This window comes from Dendropsophus ebraccatus, chromosome 2 (assembly GCF_027789765.1).
Source record: "Dendropsophus ebraccatus isolate aDenEbr1 chromosome 2, aDenEbr1.pat, whole genome shotgun sequence".
Classification (NCBI taxonomy): Eukaryota; Metazoa; Chordata; class Amphibia; order Anura; family Hylidae; genus Dendropsophus; species Dendropsophus ebraccatus.
In genome coordinates, this window is record NC_091455.1 from 38659417 (window position 1) to 38682733 (window position 23317).

Sequence of the window (23317 nt, forward strand, 5' to 3'; positions counted from 1 at the left end):
AGTGCCATTGTTTATGATGCTTACAAAGAAAGAAATATGGGTTATGAAGAACCGCAAAATGTTGGTAAAATACATTTTCTATACTGTACATATAGATTTAAAGGGATTATCCAGGATTAGAAACATGGCCATGGCCACTTTATTTTAAACTCAGCACCACTCTTGTCTCCAGTTTGGGTGTGGTATTGCAGCTCAGGTCCATTAAAGTAAATGGAGCTAAATTGCATTATCAAACACAACCTGAGAACAAGAAAGTGGCTGTGCTTTTGCTAATCTTGGATAACACATTTAAAGGGAATCTCTCAGGTACAGAGCTGCAGTGACAGGCAGATAGGTGATAGGGAAGTAAAATAGTGTTTTTACTTGGAAGCTGAAGTGCCAGAGAAGTGATGCTGAGCGGCAGCATGCATGCCTCCTCCCCTAACTGTCCCTGCCTGGAGGCTCCGCCCTGTACATCAATCAGTCTAAGAAGGGAAGAGGTGCATGCTGTGGCTTCTGTGGCACTTCAGCGTCTGACCTGACAGAGGCCCTTTAAAGGTACTTAGCTATCAATGCCTTATAGAAGTAGCACAATTTGACCAGTATTAACGCAAACTTATTTACTCCCCTTTATACAGTGTGAACTATCCATCTCCAAGCTTCTGCATGATCATCCTGAGCCAGTGTTCTTTGATGTGTATCTAACCTATGGGGGCAGTGATGGGCAGCAGAACATTTGGCCTGTGCCGGTCCTAAACCTTAACCTGCAGCACAATGACCAGTTCATTAATATAGGTAAGTTTTATAGTTACTTTATACATTTGTACATGCACTGTGTTTTTAGAGCTATTCTTTTACTCCAGTGTGAATGCATCTCTGTTAATTGTGTCTGTAACCTGGTTTTCCAAGGAAACAATATCAACAATTGGATCCTGACTCGTCGCATTTTCTTAGTCGACTCACTAAGTGGGCGAGAAAACACGCTAACCAGCATGCCTCGTGTAATTCGCATTGCCAGCAAAATATCAATCAGGTAATGGATTAGTGTTTTTCCAGAGAATAAAATGAGTACCTGTAATCTGCGTACAGTCACACATGCAGGTTAAGGAATTAGAAGGAGGCAGTGTATTAGTTCTATGAAAGTGGCCATACACATAAGATAGTCTCTTCCGATCACCCCATACACAGTTCAGTGTGTATGTGTTTTCAATAGGAAATGTAGCTTATCTCCCCAAAAGGATAAAATCTTTGTCTTCCGCGACATCTGCCATCAGGGGATGATCAGGAGGCCATAGTACACATTAGATTTTTTATGGTATGTTGAATGATACAAAAGGGGTTAAAATATTTCTGTCTCTTAATTAACTTTTAACATGTCACCCAAACATGGAAAAAGTTAAGGTTGGTTGGGGTCTCACTGCTGAGACCCCCTCCAATCATTACATTAGTTATAGCTTTCAATAAATAAAGACAAGGGCCAGGCGACTGCATTTCAATTCCCTGATTAGGGAGGATAATTCATCAGTGGTGTCTTCCACCCTCCCCACTGACAACACATGCACACTCCAAGCACATGTGTGTATAGGGTGATTGGAAGAGATAGCTGCTGGCTATCTTATATCACTCCAATGTGACTGTGTGTCGGACCAGGCAATTGTTAAACAATGATAAACTGTTTGTTTTACTGATTTTACATGTATTATTTAAAATTATCTTTCTTAGTATCAGCCTTGTACCCGAAACACAAAGAGGAACAGTCTATCCTCCCCTGATGAGTGTCGAATACACAGATGTGCAAGTACAAAACCCGGACCAACAGCTTGTACAGGTACCGTCCGTAATGAGATACTCGTGGCAATGCTGCCCATTAAATTGGCTTGAGATTACTGTTGAGCTCGCTTGGGTATAGTACTATATCAAGCATTGGGGTGCTCGATCAAGCTTAATGCTCAACTGAGCACCTCGGGGTGCTTTTTAAATATTCGCATTACTGTACTGACACAGCATGTCAGCACAGCAGCACGAATATTTAAACAGTTTTCTGAGCTCCTGTCATCATCATTCATTGTGATGACAGGAGCTCTGAAACTGTGTGAGAGGTCAAAACAGTAGAAAACGATAAAGCAGCCGTACTTACCTGTCCGTGATACTTCCGATGCCCTCCAGTGTCGGCTCTGGTCTCCCACTTAATGACAGCCCACTCAGCCAATCACAGAATGGGGTGGGACAGTTCAGTGATTGACTGAGTGGGCTCTCTAAAAGCTGGGGACCGGAGTTGTCACCGGAGGGCATTGGGAGGAGTGTGGACAGGTAAGTATGGCTACCTATTACAATTTTTGTGTACTTTTGAATGGATGTTTAAACGAAATGTACAAAAATTAGAACAAAAAATGTAATTGGTTAACCAGGCACCCTCTGCTGTGCCGAGCAGGGGACACCTGGTAAAACACTCAAGTCTCCTATTGATTTCAATAAGGATCGATTTACACAGAAAGATTATCTGACAGATTATCTGCCAAAGATTTGAAGCCGAAGCCAGGAATGGATTTGAAAAGAGGAGAAATCTCAGGCTCTCCTTTATGACCTGATCTCTGTTTATAGTCTGTTCCTGGCTTTGGCTTCAAATCTTTGGCACATAATCTCTCAGATAATCTTTCTGTGTAAATGGACCCTAAGGGTCCTATTCCACGGGCCGAGGAGGGCCCGATCAACGATGTAAACGAGCAGCGATCTGCTAGATCGCCGCTCGTTTACCGGGCCTGTTCCACGGCCCGATGATCGTTGAGCGAGGGCTGCAAGGACATCGTTACCGATGTCCTTGCAGCAGCAGTAATACATTACCTGCAGGTTTTCTCCGCACTGTCTTCATCCCAGAGTCCCGCGCGCTCTATCTTCTGAATGGCCGGTCAGCTGACAGGCCACACTCAGCCAATCACAGGCTGTGGCGGTCCCGGCCTGTGATTGGCTGAGCGCTCCGTCAGCTGACCGGCCATTCAGAAGATAGAGACCGCGGGACCCTGGGATGAAGACAGCGCGGAGAAGCCTGGACAGGTAATGTATGATGCTGCTGCTGTCAAATCGTCGGTCGCCTGCAGCGCACCGCTATTCAACTGTAGCGATGCGCGGTGGGGTAACGATGATTTTAGGTCTGGCCCTAAATGAACGATCAGCCGATGACACGATCATCGGCTGATCGTTCTCTCTATTTCACTGAACGATAATCGGCCAAATCGGGCCAAATGGGGCCGATCCGGCCGATTATGGTTACTGTGGATTAGGGCCCTAATGCTCGTTACTCGAGTCGCGCACTCGAGCATTGAAAAATGCTCAACTCAAGTAACAAGCACCCTAGTATTTAAGTGCTTGCTTAATACTACTTGGGGTCATAAAATACTATGTCAAGTCCATATTGCAATCAGTATTAATTTCACAAGACCTGTGACACTGATACGGTGATGGGAGGGTGTCCAGCCCAAACATATTTAAAATTCAGCTCACATCATGGTACTGGTGCCCCAATGAGAATAGCAAGCCTGTTGTGTAAAAACCTGGTATCATGGTGCATATTGTTTTTACATAATGATATCCAACCTGTGGCTTTCCTACTGTTATGAAGCTACACTTCCCAGCATGAAGACCCTAGGTTGGAGTTCAGCACAGTAATGTACGGTTTTCTTCTTGTAGGTTTCCTTCTCAGTGCAGTATGAAATGAATCAGTCAGACGCTCTCATCCAGACAGATGTAAGTGAATGGATATTAGCTTGCTTTGACGTATTTTATACCTTTGCAATATGTTATAACCTTCCCCAATTTCCCAGGTGGCTTTAGGAGTGCTGGGCGGTCTGGCTGTACTTTGGTCCCTTCTAAAGACTGCAGCCTGGAAAAGGAGAATCGGTAGTCAAGTGATTGACTTACAGGTAAAATAGATGCAAAATAGTCTAGTTTCATGATCTATAATTGTAAAGGCACTGGACTCTATCTAAAGTATGACTTACTGTACTATACACAGTGGTTGGTATTTCCACATTAAACATGGCTTCATTTTAACTTCTAGACTGTTACTCAGTTCCTGATTTTATTTGCTGGAGTTTTGGCCAATGTGTTTTTCGCTGTCACTGTGGGGACTGGATTTTACTGGCTGCTGTTATTTAAAGTAAGTATGTTTTACTTTATTTTGGAGTTTAGGTCAGTGCCCAGTAAGAATACACAGAGGTTTACTATGACTTGCAGCGGCTGTAGACGTAAGATGTGGTAGACTATCAATACAGTGTACAAGTCAACAAATCCTCAGTGTAAACGCATGTAGGTGATCACATGTGATTGACAGAAGTAACCGTGTGCTAACAATGTCAATGATAACATTTGCATGTAACTATGTACATGCAGTTAATGGGTGATATTGGAGTTAAAGGGGTACTTCGGCAAAAATCTTTTTCTTGCAAACCAACTGGTTTCAGAAAGTTATATAGATTTGTAATTGACTTTGATTTAAAAATCTTAAGTCTTCTAGTACTTATCAGCTACTGTGTGTCCTGCAGGAAGTGGTGTTTTCTCTTGAGTCTGTCTATGTCAGGAACTGTCCAGAACAGCAGCAAATCCCCATAGGAAAAGTCTCCTGCTCTGGACAGTTCTTATCTTGGACAGAGGTGGCAGCAGAGAGCTCTGTGTCAGACTGGAAAGAATACACCACTTCCTGCAGGACATACTGCAGCTGATAAGTACTGGAAGACTGAAGATTTTTCAATAGAAGTAAATTGCGAATCTTTATAACTTTCTGAAACCAGTTGATTTGAAAAAAAATAAAATAAAAAGATTTTCACCGGAGTACCCCTTTTTTGGTTAATGCATTGTTTTAAGGAAGCATTGTATATTATATAAAATGCAAATACAGTAACAACCACACTCAGTAACGATAACAACCAGTTCATCACTGATTTCTTGAATAATTTCTATTTTTTTTCTGTATTGAGCAGACCACAGTCTGTCTTTCTATCTATCTATCTATCTATCTATCTATCTATCTATCTATCTCCTATCTATCTATCTATCTATCTCCTATCTATCTATCTATCTATCTATCTATCTATCTATCTCCTATCTATCTATCTATCTATCTATCTATCTATCTCCTATCTATCTATCCATCTATCTATCTATCTATCTATCTATCTATCTATCTATCTATCTCCTATCTATCTCTTTTGCATTTCTTATATGATCTGAATAAAGTCTAATGATGCTTATGTGCCTTTACAGGGCCAGCAGCACGTCTCTGTCTTGTTACCTCTACCTGAAGATGAAAAAGACTTCATGACATACGTATCATGTGCTTTTACTCTAAAGGTATGAAACCTTTTACCCATGAGGAAATCTGGATGACCACTAATATGGAGTCCATTAAAATCCTTACTGTGCACTAACCTGTTCTAGTTTCTATTACACCTTTATAAGGGCCCTATTCCACCGGACGATTATCGTTCAGATTATCGTTAAATCGTTCGAATCTGAACGATAATCGTTCGGTTGAAATGCAGTTAACGATTAACGACCGAACGAGAAATCGTTGATCGCTTTATAAGACCTGGACCTATTTTTATCGTTGCTCGTTCGCAAATCGTTCGCATTGAATAAGACATTGTTCGGTCGTTCGCAATAGATACGAACGCAATAGCGAATAAATAGCGAAGAGAAACGATCGCAATTACGATCATAAGTAACGATTATCGTTCCATGGAAATGACCGAACGTTTTCAGGTCTTTCGCAATAGCGGTCGTTTGAGATCGTTAATCGTTAACGATTATGCAAACGATAATCGTCCGGTGGAATAGGGCCCTTACTCTGTAACTTTTCTCTCCAGGGGCTGCAGTTCCTGCACATCCTCTTCTCACAGCTTTCCATCCATATTTTCTTCATTGACTGGGAGAGACCAAAAAACAAAGCATTGAAATCTGAAGGTGAGCCCCGTAGACATATTAGCAAAGACATCTAAAGTTCTGTCTAGGGTTAAATGAACTTTCTAGGGTTTTTCAACCTAAACACAAACCTAGCGATTTTACTCTTTTTGCAATGCTAATAACAGGTAGACAATGGGACATGATTTGTATTTGTTATCTGAGCAGGTGGTGGAAAAAGCGGCACATTTCCAGTGAGCATCTGGAGGACGTACTTTATAGCCAATGAATGGAATGAAATCCAAACAGTGCGCAGGATCAATCCCCTCTTACAAGTCCTGGTTGTCGTCTTCTTTCTCGAGGTATTCGGACCTCGGCTTTAAGCAAAGAAATGTTTCTTCTATAGTAGAATAAATGCTACGCTATGTCTTTATGCATGTCTCCTGGATGCACCATTGTCATTTATATTCATCTCCTCATGTAAGTCAATGCTTCAGGGTCAAATCGAGGCGATAGACAGAAGGTTTTTTGTTACCCTGTCCACAGTAACAGTGTATAATGTATGGATAAAGTATGCTGGACAGTGCAGCCATCAGTAATTGAAACTGGGGTCAGCATGTTGGATTTTTACATGGTTATACAGTACTGCCAGATTTATCCCATAAACATGTTTGAACACCAGGGGGTTCAGATTTATCAAAAATGATGTAAAGTGAAACTGACTCAGTTGCCCCAAGCAACCAATCAGATTCTACCTTTCATTTCTCACAGACTCTTTGGAAAGTTAAAGGTGGAATCTGATTGGTTGCTAGGGGCAATTGAGCCAGTTTCACTTTACACCATGTTTGATAAATCTCCCCCCAGATCTCTTCCAGTTTGTGCATCAAAGATGTCCCTTGGACAATAAGCCTATGGCAGACTTCTCCATCAGCAGCTTCTCTCTTCAACATTATCTGTCAGGGCCTTCAATATGGAAGGCCAACATGTCTAATATTTATGGCCAACAATGCAGCCAGGAGACTGAACCTCCCATCCCTAGTAAAGCCCCTATTCCATGGGGCGGCTATAACATACAGCAACAGTCTGCTGCCGCTGCTCCTATTCCACGGAGTGATGGCAGCAGATCGTTGCTGTATGAGTTGTTTGTTTTTCAACATGTTGAAAAACAGACGACATGAACTATCAGCCGGCATGAACGATGTCGGCTGATTGTTGCCTTCTATTCCACGGAACGATTATCGGCCATAACGGCCGAATACGGCCGTTAATCGTTCCGTGGAATAGGGCCTTAACCTATTTGTAGTCAGGACTTCATTATCTCCTGTAAAAACTAGAGAGTCCAACAGCACCTAGGAAAGTGGTCTAGGAACGGCTCAGCAAACAAGTGTGGGATGCACGCTGGATGGCCAACTATCTGAGTGTAGGTCAGAATTGTGCTTGAAAATTAGTGAAGTCCAACAGCATCCATAGTGAAATAAAGCAGGTGTTTATTTTACATGGTCAGGTACAAGGAATGCAACCCTTTCAACCGCAAGGGTCATGCTTGTGAAAGACCCTTGTGGTTGAAACGTTGCATTGCTTTCCAACCCACAGTGGGCAATATTTACCCCTAGCAATGCAAGCTACCCCTGTAGAAACCTTTGTGTAATGCCCTATTGCTTTTCAGATTGCCGGCTTTGAAAACTTAGCATTACGGGACTCGTCTTCCAGTCTCTCCAGAGACGCGCAGGATTACATAGCACCGTGGAGCCGCATTTTGCGTTATGGGGTGGCAACAGCCTTGTGGCTTGCTATTGGATGTTTACAGGTAGGAGCTTACAGTGAAGGAACACTTTACCTTATAGGATGTGACATTTGTAGCCTTTACCAAAAATAAATTATTTTGTCTTTCCTTCTTTTTTTTTAGATTCTCTTTTTCTCTGGAGTTTATGAAAGATTTGTAGAAGATAAAATCCGACAGTTTGTCGATTTGTGTTCTATGAGTAATGTAAGTTTCTGTAGTTTATTACTTAGTAATGGCCCTTTGTTCTCATGCTCATATCTGTTTGGGAACATAACATGATGCTTGTTTGGAGATTTCTAAAAATCTGGATGGAGAATCCAAAGCAGCCCCACTCACTGTGTAGAGACCAAACACAGGAAGTCCCAGTCTTTTCTGGCTCACAAAAGGAAAGACACCTGTCCATCAAATGAACAATTCAGTCAGTATAATGTCACTGTGAGGTTACAGAGGTTTTGGTGCTGTGTGACAGGATAGCTGACCATACAATGCAAGCACCCCCAGGATTGTACACTACTGAATGTGGACACACAGCAGCTATATGCATGCACTGTGAAGGGAGACACCTAGTGGCTATATGTATAATGTTGATTTCGACATAAAAAACAAACAAAAACTTTTTTTATAAAAACAATAAGGTATATTACAAAACTGCTTGAGGTCACAACCCCTGTGCCTCTTAGAGCTGAGATGCAGTGACTGGCAGCTCTGGCAAACAGCTGATGGGCTAGGGTGCTAGGTGTTGGCAATCTGATATTGATGCTTTATCCCGAAAGGCCCTATAATTTTCTTGCCTGTTGTCAGTTTCTCATTGAAAACCCATAACTTTATAGACAAAATGGAACTAAGGACATCCCAGAATGCTTAGGTGAGGAAAAGAAAATACATGAAGATACACAACAGAATATTAGATTAGAGGCACGCTGTAAGTAACTAGGATGTAGCTGACACAGTGAAATTACAGTATACTTCAATGCATGACATTGGTTACACCAATACTTGTTTTCATTCTGCAGATCTCAGTGTTCATATTGTCACACAGATGCTATGGATACTACATTCACGGCCGCTCCGTCCATGGTCACTCGGATACAAACATGGAGGAGATGAATCTGAATTTAAAGAGAGAAGCGGTAACTGTTGAATTGTTTTAGTGTTTTATGCTTGTGCCACAACGTATAAAATAGGGGGGAGATGTCCAAACCAGTAAGTTAAAGAGCTGACACATCTAAAGTCATCTGCGTATAACATTGAATGTATTTAAAGGTAGTCACAGGTTCTCAAAACTTAAGACACGTTGAATAAAGCAGATGTTTTTCTGGATTAATGGACACTAATCACACTGGGAGACACTATGGATAAGTGTGCAGCTGCTCCTTTCAACTGTATAGGAATGGTAAATATAGAAGAGTGATATCTTCATCAGTCCCATAGCGCTGAATAGAGCAGCAGTGTTCTGAATTGGTGAGGCGGACCTGCTGCCATACATCTCCGGTAGTGGCTTATCTCTCTGACAACACAAAGGTTGGTAAATAGAAATCCAACATGTCTGACCCTTCTCCCCATCAGATCACGTTGAGAGGCACCCATTCACATTGGGCTCAGTACAAATGGTCAATTAAAGTTATTGTTAACCTAAATATTGAAATGCTTTCATTTCCTATTTCAGGAGAATATGTGCAGCCAAAGAGGGCTACAGCCAAACACAGATATTCAGACGTTCCAGATCTCTATATCCAGCCGGACCAGGGCGCAGTTTGATCGGATCCATGATAATTTTCTAAGGGTTGGTATCCACGATGAATGAAACCAAATCTAACTGCTCATCCGTCAATTCACTTAAGGTCCCTATACACCCTAGAGTTGCAGCTGGTCCAGACATTATTATAAGGTGTATGGGGCTGTTTAGAACAACCAACAATAGATGATGACAGTGGTAATAAGGGTTGGGTGTGATGGAAATCACTACCTGACCACTTTGTTCTAGGAGAGATAAGCCACAGCCTAAGCACTCTGGCTGTTGCTTACCCCTCCCCTTAGAGAACACAGGACCGCTCATGTGTGTGGGAAGGACGGGTGGAAGAGGTAACTGATGGTGAACGATCGCTTGGCTGTCAGTTATTGAAGGTGCTTGGAGACCTTCAGTCTGGAATAAAGTGTTCTGCTTTTAATGTGCTACGAATGCTCTGAACACACATCCCACTGCTGAGATCAGCCGGCGACGATAAGGGGGTACTCCAGCAAAAAGCAGTACTTATCAGCTGCTGTATGTCCTGCAGAAAGTGGTGTATTCTTTCCAGTCTGACACAGGGCTCTCTGCTGCCACCACTGTCCATGTCAGGAACTGCCCAGAGCAGCAGCAAATAGCCATAGAAAAACATCTCCTGCTCTGGACAGTTCCTGACATGGACAGAGGTGTCAGCACAGAGCACTGTGTCAGACTGAAAAGAGGTGTAGTTTTGCTCACCTTTGGTTGGTAGAGCAGAACACTTCTACAATGAGGGGATTTTGATTTTTTTCAACACATTTATTCTTTTTCCTACCGTTTCTCATTTTAGAATCGTGGACCCTCTCGGTTTCTACACAGTTCTACTACTATTTCTGAACAGAGCACTAAAGCCTATCACACCATGAACAAGTTCCTGAGTTCTTTCATTGATCATGTACGTATGCTATCTGAATAGTTAGAAACATATTTACAAGGATAATATTTCATTCAGTAAAATAGTTTTAAAGGGCCCTGGATGGCTTTCATCAGTAATGTTACTTGTCACGGCCACTAGATTTTGGAGAAGAGTTGTTGATTGGGAGTCGGGTAGGAATTTTTCTCCTTAAAAAGGGCTAAAATGGACGGATATATGTCTGTTTTCCATCCCTACAAACTGTTATGTTTCACATTCATATTCCTGTACATTTCTTCACATTTCTATATTTTTAGCGTTAGAAAATGCACTTTTTAGCAACTTTTTATATTCCACAGACAGGTCAGCCCAACACTGTAAGACTGCCGTGACTGCTTCCCTAATGTTCAAGCAAAGCTGATTTAGCGCTGTTCCCGACTGCTGGGTGAACTGTGCAGCGGCAGATAGCTGCACAGTCCTATCCCTTCTCCTGTTTGGCTCTGATCTGTGTGATCAGTGCTGGACAGGAGAGGAATCTGGAAGTGCATCACCTACAGATTTCTATATGTAGAAACCCCATCTCATAACTTACTCAAAACCGGAGCTGAAGGACCTGCAGGACCTTTAGTGATGTCGCAGTCATGTGATTAGTTACATGACTGTGATGAATGTACAGTCTAGATACAGATACTGTAGGTAGGGAAATCTTTGATTAGAATTTGTGTGTGTGTGTGTCTGTATGTATGTAGCAGAGCTCTTGTTGTATGATAATGTAGCAGAGGTGTGTGTATCTGTGGGTATGTTTATGTAGTAGAGCTGTGTGTGTGTCTGTATGTAGCAGAGTTGTGTGAGGTGGTGTAGCAGAGGTCTAGGTCTGTATATTGATATAGTAGCACTGTTGTGTCTATGTAGGTATGTTTATGTAGCAGAGCTGTGTGTCTTTTGATGTAGTATGTATTTGTATGTAGTGTTTATGATCTTGGCTCCTCCCATACCCTCCATAAACATTAAAGGAACAGCTCTCTATTGACTTCCATGGAGAGAACATCCCGACTGAACTGGCACACAAGTCCCTCATTCTACTGATAAAGGATGCCAATGGTTTTAAAACATTGACAGGTCATAGCAAATTTTTAATCGGTCTTGGTTCTGAGACTCCTGATCACTAGGACAAAGAGGCAGAATCGCTCAGCTGAGCACTCTGCCTGGTTGTTTTTAACTACTAGGTGGTGGAACTTGTGGAAGTTGCCACATTTGGAGGCTTGGGATCTCAAATGCATAAAACATAACCAGGGTGTCAGTAACTTACCTGACCGCGCTCCAGCGTCGTCTGGTCCGGCTGGAGCGCAGCGCCGCCCTCCTCGGCAGGGCCGGGTGACGTCACGGAGACCCGACGGCGTCCCTAGTAACCAGGGGAGCCGCGGGTCTCACGTTAGTGTACGTCGCCCAGCCGAGCAGCTGAGTGCTGTTGAGCTCAGGCTGAGTGACGGATCTCTCTGCCACTCAGCCTGCAGTGCACCAGCTGCTATGTGTCTGGATTCAGGAGGCCGGACCAATCAGCCTTTGGTCCGGGCTCCTGATCCAGTATAAAGTGTTGTCAGTGCCAGCCTCTAATCGCTGGCTATTAGTTGTTTCTGATCCCAGCTCCCCAGTCCCTTGTATTCTGCCCTATCCTTCCTCTATTGTCTTGCCTGGATTCTGATCTTTTGCCTGTCCCCTGACTCTCCGTTTGGTTCCGATTTTGTACTGCGTTGCTCGTTTGGTTTCTGACTCGGCTAGTTGACTCCCCGCATTGTGTTTGTCTGTCTGTCCGCGTTTTATGTTCTGCACGTATACAGCATAGGGATTGTCTTCGTGGTTGTCCGCGACCGCCTAGGGTCGACCGAGGCAAGTAGGCAGGTGACAGTGGGTGGGGTAAGATCTAGGGCCCACTGTCGAGTGTCTTGTCTTCACCTGCCAGTCGTGACAGAATAGCCAGCCATACAGTTTTCGTGACTTGCTCCAGGATTTCTATTATGGATCCTATGAAAGCATTAGTGGAGCAAATGCAGAACCTAAACACAGTGGTACAGAGTCTTGCTGAACGGGTTCAGGAGCAGGAGGCTGCTCCCCGACAAGTTACTATGACCACCCCTTCCCCCCCTGAACCACCGGTACAACTCACAGAAAAATGTAAGGGGGATAGAAGAAATTTTCGGACCTTCAGAGAGGGGTGCCGATTGTTTTTTCGACTACGTCCCTGCTCCTCAGGGGACGAGTCCCAAAGAGTGGGGATTATCATGTCACTGTTGCAGGGGCCGCCACAGGAGTGGGCATTCTCTCTTCCTCCCAACGCCATTGAGTTAAACTCTGTTGATTATTTCTTTTCAGCTTTGGGGTTATTGTATGACGACCCTGACAGGACTGCGGTAGCCGAGCGACAATTGACGTCCTTAAAGCAAGGAAAAAGGCCAGTTGAGGACTACTGCGCAGAGTTCCGCCAGTGGTGTATCCCATCCGGTTGGAACGACTCTGCTCTGCGCTATCAGTTTCGGGTGGGCCTATCTGAGCAGCTAAAGGACTGGTTGGTAGCTTATCCTCCCCCTGAAACGTTAGAGGAGACCATGACGTTAGCCATCAGGGTGGATCGTCGTACGCGGGACAGACGTAGGGAGAAAGGAACCGCTGAACTCTGTAAAACCCCTACCTCTTTTCTGTCTCCTTCTAAACCTCCTCCTTCCCCGTTACCACCTCCGAGGAGCCCATGCAGATCGGTGCTACCGATGCGAGAACTAGACGGGCCCATCGTATGCAACATAACCTTTGTCTGTACTGTGGCAAAGCTGGACACCGTGTTCGGGAATGTACTTCCAAGCCTGGATCATCGTCGGAAAACTCCAGCGCCTGAGTGACTATCGAGGGGGTCACTCAGGCGCACAGGTACCACTCGATAAGAATAAATTAATGGTCCCCATCTCACTATGTTTGGGTGAGAAATGTATTTCGGGGTTTGCCCATGTTGATTCAGGGGCATCCGCTAATTTTATTAATTCCGGGTTTTGGTCCAGTCTGGAGGTATGTCCACTTCAGCTTAAAGGGAATGTGTCACAAAGTAAAAAAAATAAAATAAAAATGATAAAATTGAATTTGGTTTTTTTGTTAATTTGTAAGTGTTTTTTTTTTTTTTTTACATGTAAGGAAATATGAAAAATTAACTATCTAATTTTCCATATTTCCCAGTAATGGCCCCTAGGGGGAGCTCCAGCAGAAAAACTGCTGGTAAAAGTTACCTGCTATACGGCTGTGCTGAAAAAAGAGGCAGTCTCTGCTCAACTGCTGTGACATCATCACCTCCCTCCTCTTTTCATAAAGGAACAAAGAGGGGAAAGGTGATATTATGTGTACTGCTGGGCAGCGCCATTTTGTTGTTGTCTGCACAGAAGTACACATACAACAGACGTGTCTCACAGGTAGAGTATATATATATATATATATATATATATATATATATATTTATATATATATATACCTTCTCTACCTGTGCTATGTGTGACACTGCGGTGTATTATGAAGGGCTCACTATATATATATATATATATATATATATATATATATATATATATATAAAAGCCCTTCATAATACACCGCAGTGTCACACATAGCACAGGTAGAGAAGGTATATATATATATAAATATATATATATATATATATATATATATATATATATATATATACACACACACACAAAGAGATCTATAGCACGTCCTTCAGTGAAAAAAATCGAAGTGAAGCACTACATATACAGAGTGCACTCCATTGTGGAACTATGTGTGTATATATATATATATGGCTCCTGCATGTATGTGTGTGTATCTATCTATCTATCTCCTGTATGTATCTAAATCTGTGTGTGTGTGTATATATATATATATTTATTTATTTACACACACACAGGAGAGTACCGGCTATTGCTCTCTGGTGTATATGGGGGCTAATTGTACCAATTAAAAAAGAGTAGGAGAGACACTTTGCTCTGCCAAATGCAGCCACCTGAGTGAGACAAGAGTTGCTGGCTGTAATAAGCCACTGTAACTCCTTTGCTGCAGTCACTGATTGGTTACAATATTCCTGTCTGTGCAGATGTATCTATTGCAGTGTAACAAATAGTTGCCAATAGTTCTGGATAACAGTAACTTCTGTCCTGGGAGCTGATTGTTTGGTTTATTCCTATATAATCACTGTGGGGGATAATACATGTATGTACTGGTAACTTATCTGGCTTGGACCCGACAATAACTCCCAGCATACACATGCAATATCCTCCACAGTGATTATATAACTATAGGGGAATCCACCAAACACATCATCAGCTCCAATGATAGGAGTTACAGTTAATCATTACAACTTGTAATTTACAACAAATTGCTTTGCTATGGACATAAGAGATCTGTGTTATTACCTGAGCTCCTCCTGCAGCTGTAGATTGTCGGACCCCCGGTGCAGCAACTGCCCGATCAGGACACTCAGTTCCCTGCCCTGTACTCAGTTATTGTGGGGTCAGTCACATAAGCTGAGTACAGGGCAGGGAGCTGAGCCAAAGTGAGTGCTCTGATCGGGCAGTGGCTGCACTGGGGATCCGACGATTTACAGCTGCAGGAGGAGCTCAGGTAATAACACAGAACACTGTACTGTATAAGACTCCCACTGAGGGGGCAGCAGCACATATATGGAGGAGAGCAGGGGTACATAGCAAGAGGGGCAGGGGACAGCAGCAGTATATAGAAAGGAGGGAGAAGCGGCATACAGACAGGAGGGAGGGAGAAGCGCCATACAGACAGGAGGGAGGGAGGAGGGAGAAGCGGCATACAGGAGGGAGGGAGAAGCGGCATACAGACAGATGGGAGAAGCGGCATACAGGAGGGAGGGAGAAGCGCCATACAGACAGATGGGAGAAGCGCCATACAGACAGGAGGGAGGGAGAAGCGCCATACAGACAGGAGGGAGAAGCGCCATACAGGAGGGAGGGAGAAGCGGCATACAGGAGGGAGGGAGAAGCGGCATACAGACAGATGGGAGAAGCGGCATACAGGAGGGAGGGAGAAGCGCCATACAGACAGATGGGAGAAGCGCCATACAGACAGGAGGGAGGGAGAAGCGCCATACAGACAGGAGGGAGAAGCGCCATACAGGAGGGAGGGAGAAGCGCCATACAGGAGGGAGGGAGAAGCGCAATACAGACAGGAGGGAGAAGCGCCATACAGGAGGGAGGGAGAAGCGGCATACAGGAGGGAGGGAGAAGCGCCATACAGACAGGAGGGAGAAGCGCCATACAGACAGGAGGGAGAAGCGCCATACAGACAGGAGGGAGGGAGAAGCGTCATACAGGAGGGAGGGAGAAGCGGCATACAGGAGGGAGGGAGAAGCGCCATACAGGAGGGAGGGAGAAGCGCCATACAGACAGGAGGGAGGGAGAAGCGGCATACAGGAGGGAGGGAGAAGCGGCATACAGGAGGGAGGGAGAAGCGGCATACAGGAGGGAGGGAGAAGCGGCATACAGGAGGGAGGGAGAAGCGCCATACAGACAGGAGGGAGGGAGAAGCGGCATACAGACAGGAGGGAGAAGCGGCATACAGGAGGGAGAAGCGGCATACAGGAGGGAGAAGCGCCATACAGACAGGAGGGAGGGAGAAGCGGCATACAGGAGGGAGGGAGAAGCGCCATACAGACAGGAGGGAGGGAGAAGCGGCATACAGACAGGAGGGAGAAGCGGCATACAGGAGGGAGAAGCGGCATACAGGAGGGAGAAGCGCCATACAGACAGGAGGGAGGGAGAAGCGGCATACAGGAGGGAGGGAGAAGCGGCATACAGACAGGAGGGAGAAGCGCCATACAGGAGGGAGAAGCACCATACAGACAGATGGGAGAAGCGGCATACAGGAGGGAGGGAGAAGCGGCATACAGGAGGGAGGGAAAAGCGCCATACAGGAGGGAGGGAGAAGCGCCATACAGACAGATGGGAGAAGCGGCATACAGGAGGGAGGGAGAAGCGCCATACAGACAGATGGGAGAAGCGGCATACAGGAGGGAGGGAGAAGCGCCATACAGACAGATGGGAGAAGCGCCATACAGGAGGGAGGGAGAAGCGCCATACAGACAGATGGGAGAAGCGGCATACAGGAGGGAGGGAGAAGCGCCATACAGACAGATGGGAGAAGCGGCATACAGGAGGGGGGGAGAAGCGCCATACAGGAGGGAGAAGCGGCATACAGACAGGAGGGAGGGAGAAGCGCCATACAGACAGATGGGAGAAGCGGCATACAGACAGGAGGGAGAAGCGGCATACAGACAGGAGGGAGAAGCGGCATACAGACAGGAGGGAGAAGCGCCATACAGGAGGGAGAAGCACCATACAGACAGATGGGAGAAGCGGCATACAGGAGGGAGGGAGAAGCGGCATACAGGAGGGAGGGAAAAGCGCCATACAGGAGGGAGGGAGAAGCGCCATACAGACAGATGGGAGAAGCGGCATACAGGAGGGAGGGAGAAGCGCCATACAGACAGATGGGAGAAGCGGCATACAGACAGATGGGAGAAGCGGCATACAGACAGATGGGAGAAGCGGCATACAGACAGATGGGAGAAGCGGCATACAGACAGGAGGGAGGGAGAAGCGGCATATATACAGGAGGGAGAAGCTGCATACAGATCGGGGAGAGCAGCAGCAGGTATACAGATCAGGGAGGGCAGCGGCATACAGACGGGGGGAGCAGCGATATACAGATCGGGGGAGCAGCGGTATACAGATCGGGGACAGCAGCAGTATACAGATCGGGGAGAGCAGCAGTATACAGATCGGGGAGAGCAGCGGCATACAGACAGGAGAGCAACGGCATACAGACAGGGGAGCAGCGGTATACAGATCGGGGAGAGCAGCGGCATACAGACGGGGGGAGCAGGGGGAACACAGACCGAGGCAGCAGCGGCACACAGACAAGCAACAAGTTCAGGGAGTTAGTACAGAGAAGGACCATAAAACCAGGGACTTATGGTGAAGAAGCAGCAGCAAGCAAGCCGGAAACCACAGTTCAAGTAACTTTCAGCCACTCTCAGTACTTTTCACAGTACTTCCAGGAACAGGCTCCTCTAAAATGGTGCCATCGCCCTCCCCCAGCTGTGTACTACGCATGCCTTTGAATATGCCTAGCACACAGCTCATGAAGCACAATGTAAGTAAACGGGACGGACTCCGTCCCGTTCACTTCAATGTTATGTGTGTGCCGTACAGCATCTGTGTAAGTGTCGTGCAAAGACACCATACACAAATGCTATTCAACATGGCAGCCCCCTGTGGCCAGCATCACAAGGTTATAAAACATTGATACTACAGGCAAAAAAAAAAAAAAAAAATACCAAACCACTTATTTTTTATAATTACATTTAAAGGAAAAAGAAAAAAAAAAGTGACACTATCCCTTTAAATGCCCGCTGAGTGTTACTGGGGCGGACTTTACCCCACTGGCTCAAGGTAGAGTGAGATATATCACTCCTCCTCTAGAAGTAAAAGTGGGGTCGATCCATTCGGAGTGTCTTGATTTTCTGGTTATGGACAATTTGTCTTCCAATGTTATTTTAGGTTTGCCCTGGTTGACCCAGCATAACCCTGTTTTTGATTGGGCAAGCAGAGAACTCGTTCAATGGGGGCCAGAGTGTGCGGCTCACTGTCTTTCTTGAAATTTAACAGGATGTTCTTCATTAGAAGGGGAGATCCCCGAGTTTCTGTCTGATTTTCGTGATGTTTTTGATGAAAAATCGGTGGACGAACTACCCCCCCATCGTCCATACGATTGTGCTATCGAGTTATTTCCTGAATCTAAATACCCGAAAGGGCGAATCTTTAATTTGTCTAGACCAGAGAGGGAAGCTATGCGGGATTATGTTAAGGAAAGTTTACATAAGGGTCACATTCGTCCCTCCTGTTCTCCCCTTGGGACCGGATTTTTCTTCGTAGGTAAAAAAGATGGTGGATTACGTCCCTGCATTGATTATCGGGAGCTAAATAAAATCACCATTAAAAATCAACACCCGCTCCCTTTGATTCCTGATTTGTTTGATCAGATTGTGGGGGCCCGGTGGTTTTCTAAGATCGACCTCCAGGGGGCCTATAATTTGATTCGAATAAAGGAGGGTGACGAGTGGAAAACTGCATTCAATACCCCCGAGGGACACTTTGAATATCTGGTCATGCCCTTCGGGTTGTGTAATGCGCCCGCAGTTTTCCAACGCTTTGTCAATGATGTGTTTCGTGAGTACCTGGGTCGTTTTGTAGTGGTGTACTTGGACGATATCTTGATTTTCTCTCCAGATTGGTCTTCACATGTCAACCATGTTCGTAGAGTTATGGAACTCCTAAGACAAAATCAGTTATTTGCTAAGTTGTCGAAGTGTCAGTTTGGTGTTCAGGAGGTCTCTTTTCTGGGATATAAGATCACCCCTAGTTCTTTTGGTATGGACCCCCTTAAGGTGGCAGCCATTGAAAAGTGGGAACGCCCAAGGAATCTAAAAGCTCTTCAAAGATTTCTGGGTTTCGCCAACTACTATAGAAAATTTATTAAGGGATTCTCAGTGATTGCTAAACCCTTAACTGATCTCACCAGAAGGGGTGCTGATATGGATAACTGGACTCCTGAAGCCATTCTGGCCTTCGACAAACTCAAAACATGTTTTTCTTCCGCTCCGGTGTTGATTCAACCTAACTTTGAACTGCCTTTTATTGTCGAGGTAGATGCATCTGAGGTGGGGGTAGGGGCTGTCCTGTCACAAGGTCCCGTAACACTCACTAATCTCAGACCCATAGCCTATTTCTCTAGAAAATTCTCCAAAACCGAATGCAACTATGATGTTGGCAATAGAGAGCTCCTGGCCATTAAGTGGGCATTTGACGAGTGGAGACATTTTTTAGAGGGGGCTAAACACAAAATTAAGGTTTTAACCGATCATAAAAACCTCGTTTATTTAGATAAAGCCAAGCGCCTTACTCCACGGCAAGCCAGATGGGCATTATTTTTTACACGGTTTAATTTTGAAATCACCTTCAGACCGGGTTCCAAGAATGTAAGGGCAGATGCTTTATCTCGTAGTTTCAATATTAACGAAGTCCCCGTAAAAGAATCCGAAACCATCTTGTCTCCTGGGGTGGTGGTGGCTATACTGCAGCCCGATCTGGCTGCTCAGGTGGTTCAATCTCAGGCTATGGCGCCTAGAAACACCCCGGAAAATAAACTATTTGTTCCCCCTAATCTTCGGTTGAAAGTGTTGGAAGAAACACATTGTTCAGTACTGGCAGGTCATCCAGGTATTGCTGGTACCAAATATCTACTGTCTCGTCATTATTGGTGGCCATCCTGGGCTACGGATACTAAACTGTTTGTAGAAGCTTGTGAAATTTGCGCCAGGTCCAAGGTTCCTCGCAGGTTACCGGAGGGACTTCTTCAACCCCTGCCTCTGCCTGCTAGACCTTGGACCCACATCTCCATGGACTTTATAACTGATTTACCACCCTCTAAGGGTAAAACGGTGATTTGGGTGGTTGTTGACAGGTTCTCGAAGATGTGTCACTTAATTCCTCTCAACAAACTTCCCAATGCTCGTATCTTGGCCTCTCTTTTTATTAGTCATGTCTTACGTCTGCATGGGGTACCAGAGAATATTGTGTCTGACCGGGGAGTACAGTTTATATCTAGATTCTGGAGGGAGTTTTGTGGTCGCCTAGGTATATCTTTGTCATTTTCTTCAGCCTTTCATCCACAATCCAATGGACAAACGGAGAGGGTAAATCAGTCACTGGAGCAATTCTTAAGGTGTTTCGTTGCAGGTTCACAGGAGAAATGGAGAGAATACTTACCATTGGCTGAATTTGCCCTAAACAATCGTGAAAGTCAGTCTCTCAAAATGTCGCCGTTCTTTTGTAATTTTGGGTTTAATCCTCGTTGTTCTTCTTTACATGCGTCCGAATCCATTAATCCATCCGCCGAAAGAATCTACAGAAAACTGTGCACAGTTTGGGCCCAGGCTCTGCAGAACCTGGTTAAAGCTCAAGAAAATTGTAAAAAACAATCTAATAAAAGACGCATATCTGGCCCTGAGTACAGGGTGGGTGACAAGGTGTGGCTCTCCACTAGAAATTTGAAATTAAAGACACCATCTGGTAAATTGTCTCCCAAATACATTGGTCCTTATCCTATAGTTGAGATCATAAATCCAGTTTCATTTAAGCTGCTGTTGCCTAGGAGTCTTAGAATTCACGATGTTTTTCATAAATCTCTATTGAAAAAATATGTTAATCCGGTGTTACCGTCTGTTCCTCCCGCTCCGTTGGTCATTCAGGGTGAACTAGAATATGAGGTGGAGAGAGTTCTGGATTCTCGTCGGGTTCAGAATTCTTTGCAGTATTTAGTTCATTGGAAAGGATTTGGGCCAGAGGAGCGCACTTGGGTAGCAAGTAGGGATATGCATGCGTCACGTCTAGTTAGACAGTTTCATCTGCAAAATCCATCTAAGCCTGGTCCCTTAGGTAGAGGTCCGGAGGCCCCTCCTGAAGGGGGGGTTAATGTCAGTAACTTACCTGACCGCGCTCCAGCGTCGTCTGGTCCGGCTGGAGCGCAGCGCCGCCCTCCTCGGCAGGGCCGGGTGACGTCACGGAGACCCGACGGCGTCCCTAGTAACCAGGGGAGCCGCGGGTCTCGCGTTAGTGTACGTCGCCCGGCCGAGCAGCTGAGTGCTGTTGAGCTCAGGCTGAGTGACGGATCTCTCTGCCACTCAGCCTGCAGTGCACCAGCTGCTATGTGTCTGGATTCAGGAGGCCAGACCAATCAGCCTTTGGTCCGGGCTCCTGATCCAGTATAAAGTGTTGTCAGTGCCAGCCTCTAATCGCTGGCTATTAGTTGTTTCTGATCCCAGCTCCCCAGTCCCTTGTATTCTGCCCTATCCTTCCTCATTTGTCTTGCCTGGATTCTGACCTTTTTGCCTGTCCCCTGACTCTCCGTTTGGTTCCGATTTTGTACTGCGTTGCTCGTTTGGTTTCTGACTCGGCTAGTTGACTCCCCGCATTGTGTTTGTCTGTCTGTTCTCGTTTTATGTTCTGCACGTATACAGCATAGGGATTGTCTTCGTGGTTGTCCGCGACCGCCTAGGGTCGACCGAGGCAAGTAGGCAGGTGACAGTGGGTGGGGTAAGATCTAGGGCCCACTGTCGAGTGTCTTGTCTTCACCTGCCAGTCGTGACACAGGGAGAGATTGATCATTCAAGGCTGCTGGGGGGGAGAGAAGCTACGGGGACCACCATGATTACTTATGGTTCAGGCAGCATGAATGTGACTACAGGTTCTCTTTAATGGATTTGGAATAAACTCTGCAAATTGTCTGTTTTTCCAGTGCTGGACTAATCTGCTTTCTCCTGAAACGCCACACTTGGTCATAGTGAAGTTTATGCTACCAAGCTGGCTTTATAGACTAATAGCCCAAATGCTCTAACATCATCAGTAGAAAAACTGAAAAACGTCTCATCCTTTTCTCCTTCCTGTGTTTATTTTAGTCTTTTAAAGACATGGATTACTTTGTGAAAGACAAGCTTCTTCTGGAACGAATATTTAGTATGGAATTCATGGAGCCAATGGACAGAAGTATCTTCTATAATGGTACTGCAGGGGGTTGGGTCAGGGATAAGGCAGGCGGCTAGCATGAACCATACCTACCATGTCACCTACTCATATATGTAATGTTCTGTTTTCCTATTTGTTGTCCTTCATAGATGAGAACCATTCTTTCAGTGATGTCCTCTTCTATGGTCACGAGTCCACACTGCTGATCTTTGACACCCTCTTCTTCTGCGTTGTTGATATCTTGTCTCAGAACTTTGTTCTGGCTGCCATCATCACTTATCTACAACAGGAGGTACAGTAGCTCCATCTATTTATAGCATTGTCAATTTTTATGTTGCCAATTTAAATATATATATTTTTTATTTTATTTTTTCCTTCAGTGCTTCCGACATATCCGCGGTGCCGTAGGGCAGAAGAATTTGGCATCCAAAACTCTTATAGATGAAAGATTCTTGATTTAAAATGTTCCGGGGTTTTCTACCACTTGAAGCTTTGGGAACATTGGCTGGGACCATTACATGTTACAGTATTACTTTTATATTGTAGACACAAATATTTTTTTAATGGACCTGAGGGTTTTATAATTGTATATATTACATGGAACTTTACATTTTTGTACAATGTGTTTATGAGTTAAACTGGGTATTTTCTATTGCTTTAAAAAGATGCAGAGACTACTAAGTTATTACATTCACTTCATGTTTCTTTCCATTGCCATTTTTTAAATAAATGTTATATAAACTATTGTGTTGTGTGATGTATTTCCTGGTTAAGTACATTGGTTCTTTAGGTTTTGGTGAAGGGCCTTTTACACCGACTGATTATCGGCTAGAGATGCATATATTCTTAAGCGCTGCAAAATCTTTTGGCACTATACAAGCAAATATTATTATTATCAGTGCTGTTAGTTACTAGATCACACAAGCAGTGCTTACATACCGAGTATGCTGCTGTGTGATCTGGCATCCCAGTCTCCAGCTCTCCCATCCAGCTCAGGCCGCTGCTGTATCTTCAGCCGGAGGAAGCAGGGGTTGCCTAAAGATTTAGCTGGCGGATGGAGATCAGGATGCCAGATCACACAGCAGTGCAGGAGCAGGGCCGTTTCTAGGTAATTTTAACTACAGGGCGAATCTTGCTAAAAGCGCCCCCCCCCCCCCCCCTCAAGTGATGCCGGGGGGGGGGGGTTGTTGCTAAGGAGAAGCACAGTTATTCAACCTTTTTTTTAAAAAAAAGGCATTCAGTGACTCACAGGTGACTTCTTCTTTGTTCACTTTCCTTTTCCTCTCCATCTGGCCCCGGCCTCCATGACAGTTTCTTGCAGCTACAATTCATCTCTTTTGAACCTGCCAGACAAACATCTTAGGCTCTACACTTTTACAAAAACTTCTACTTTTTTGTGTCATGTGCAG

At 45.0% G+C, this 23317-nt stretch overlaps 1 protein-coding gene across 1 annotated transcript in view; it reads left to right on the forward strand.

The window, feature by feature from the left end:
• TMEM67 (transmembrane protein 67) overlaps positions 1–22652 on the forward strand; it is a 35933-nt gene extending 13281 nt beyond the window's left edge. The window contains exons 12-28 of the mRNA XM_069957389.1: positions 618–774; positions 889–1012; positions 1702–1807; positions 3664–3720; positions 3798–3896; positions 4034–4132; positions 5236–5322; positions 5838–5934; positions 6100–6233; positions 7538–7678; positions 7778–7858; positions 8668–8784; positions 9321–9437; positions 10210–10314; positions 21842–21944; positions 22058–22200; positions 22289–22652. Coding sequence (XP_069813490.1) covers positions 618–774; positions 889–1012; positions 1702–1807; positions 3664–3720; positions 3798–3896; positions 4034–4132; positions 5236–5322; positions 5838–5934; positions 6100–6233; positions 7538–7678; positions 7778–7858; positions 8668–8784; positions 9321–9437; positions 10210–10314; positions 21842–21944; positions 22058–22200; positions 22289–22369 — 1848 coding nt within the window. The 3' untranslated portion in view covers positions 22370–22652. The remainder of the gene's footprint in view (positions 1–617; positions 775–888; positions 1013–1701; positions 1808–3663; positions 3721–3797; positions 3897–4033; positions 4133–5235; positions 5323–5837; positions 5935–6099; positions 6234–7537; positions 7679–7777; positions 7859–8667; positions 8785–9320; positions 9438–10209; positions 10315–21841; positions 21945–22057; positions 22201–22288) is intronic.
• Positions 22653–23317: the final 665 nt, after the last annotated feature.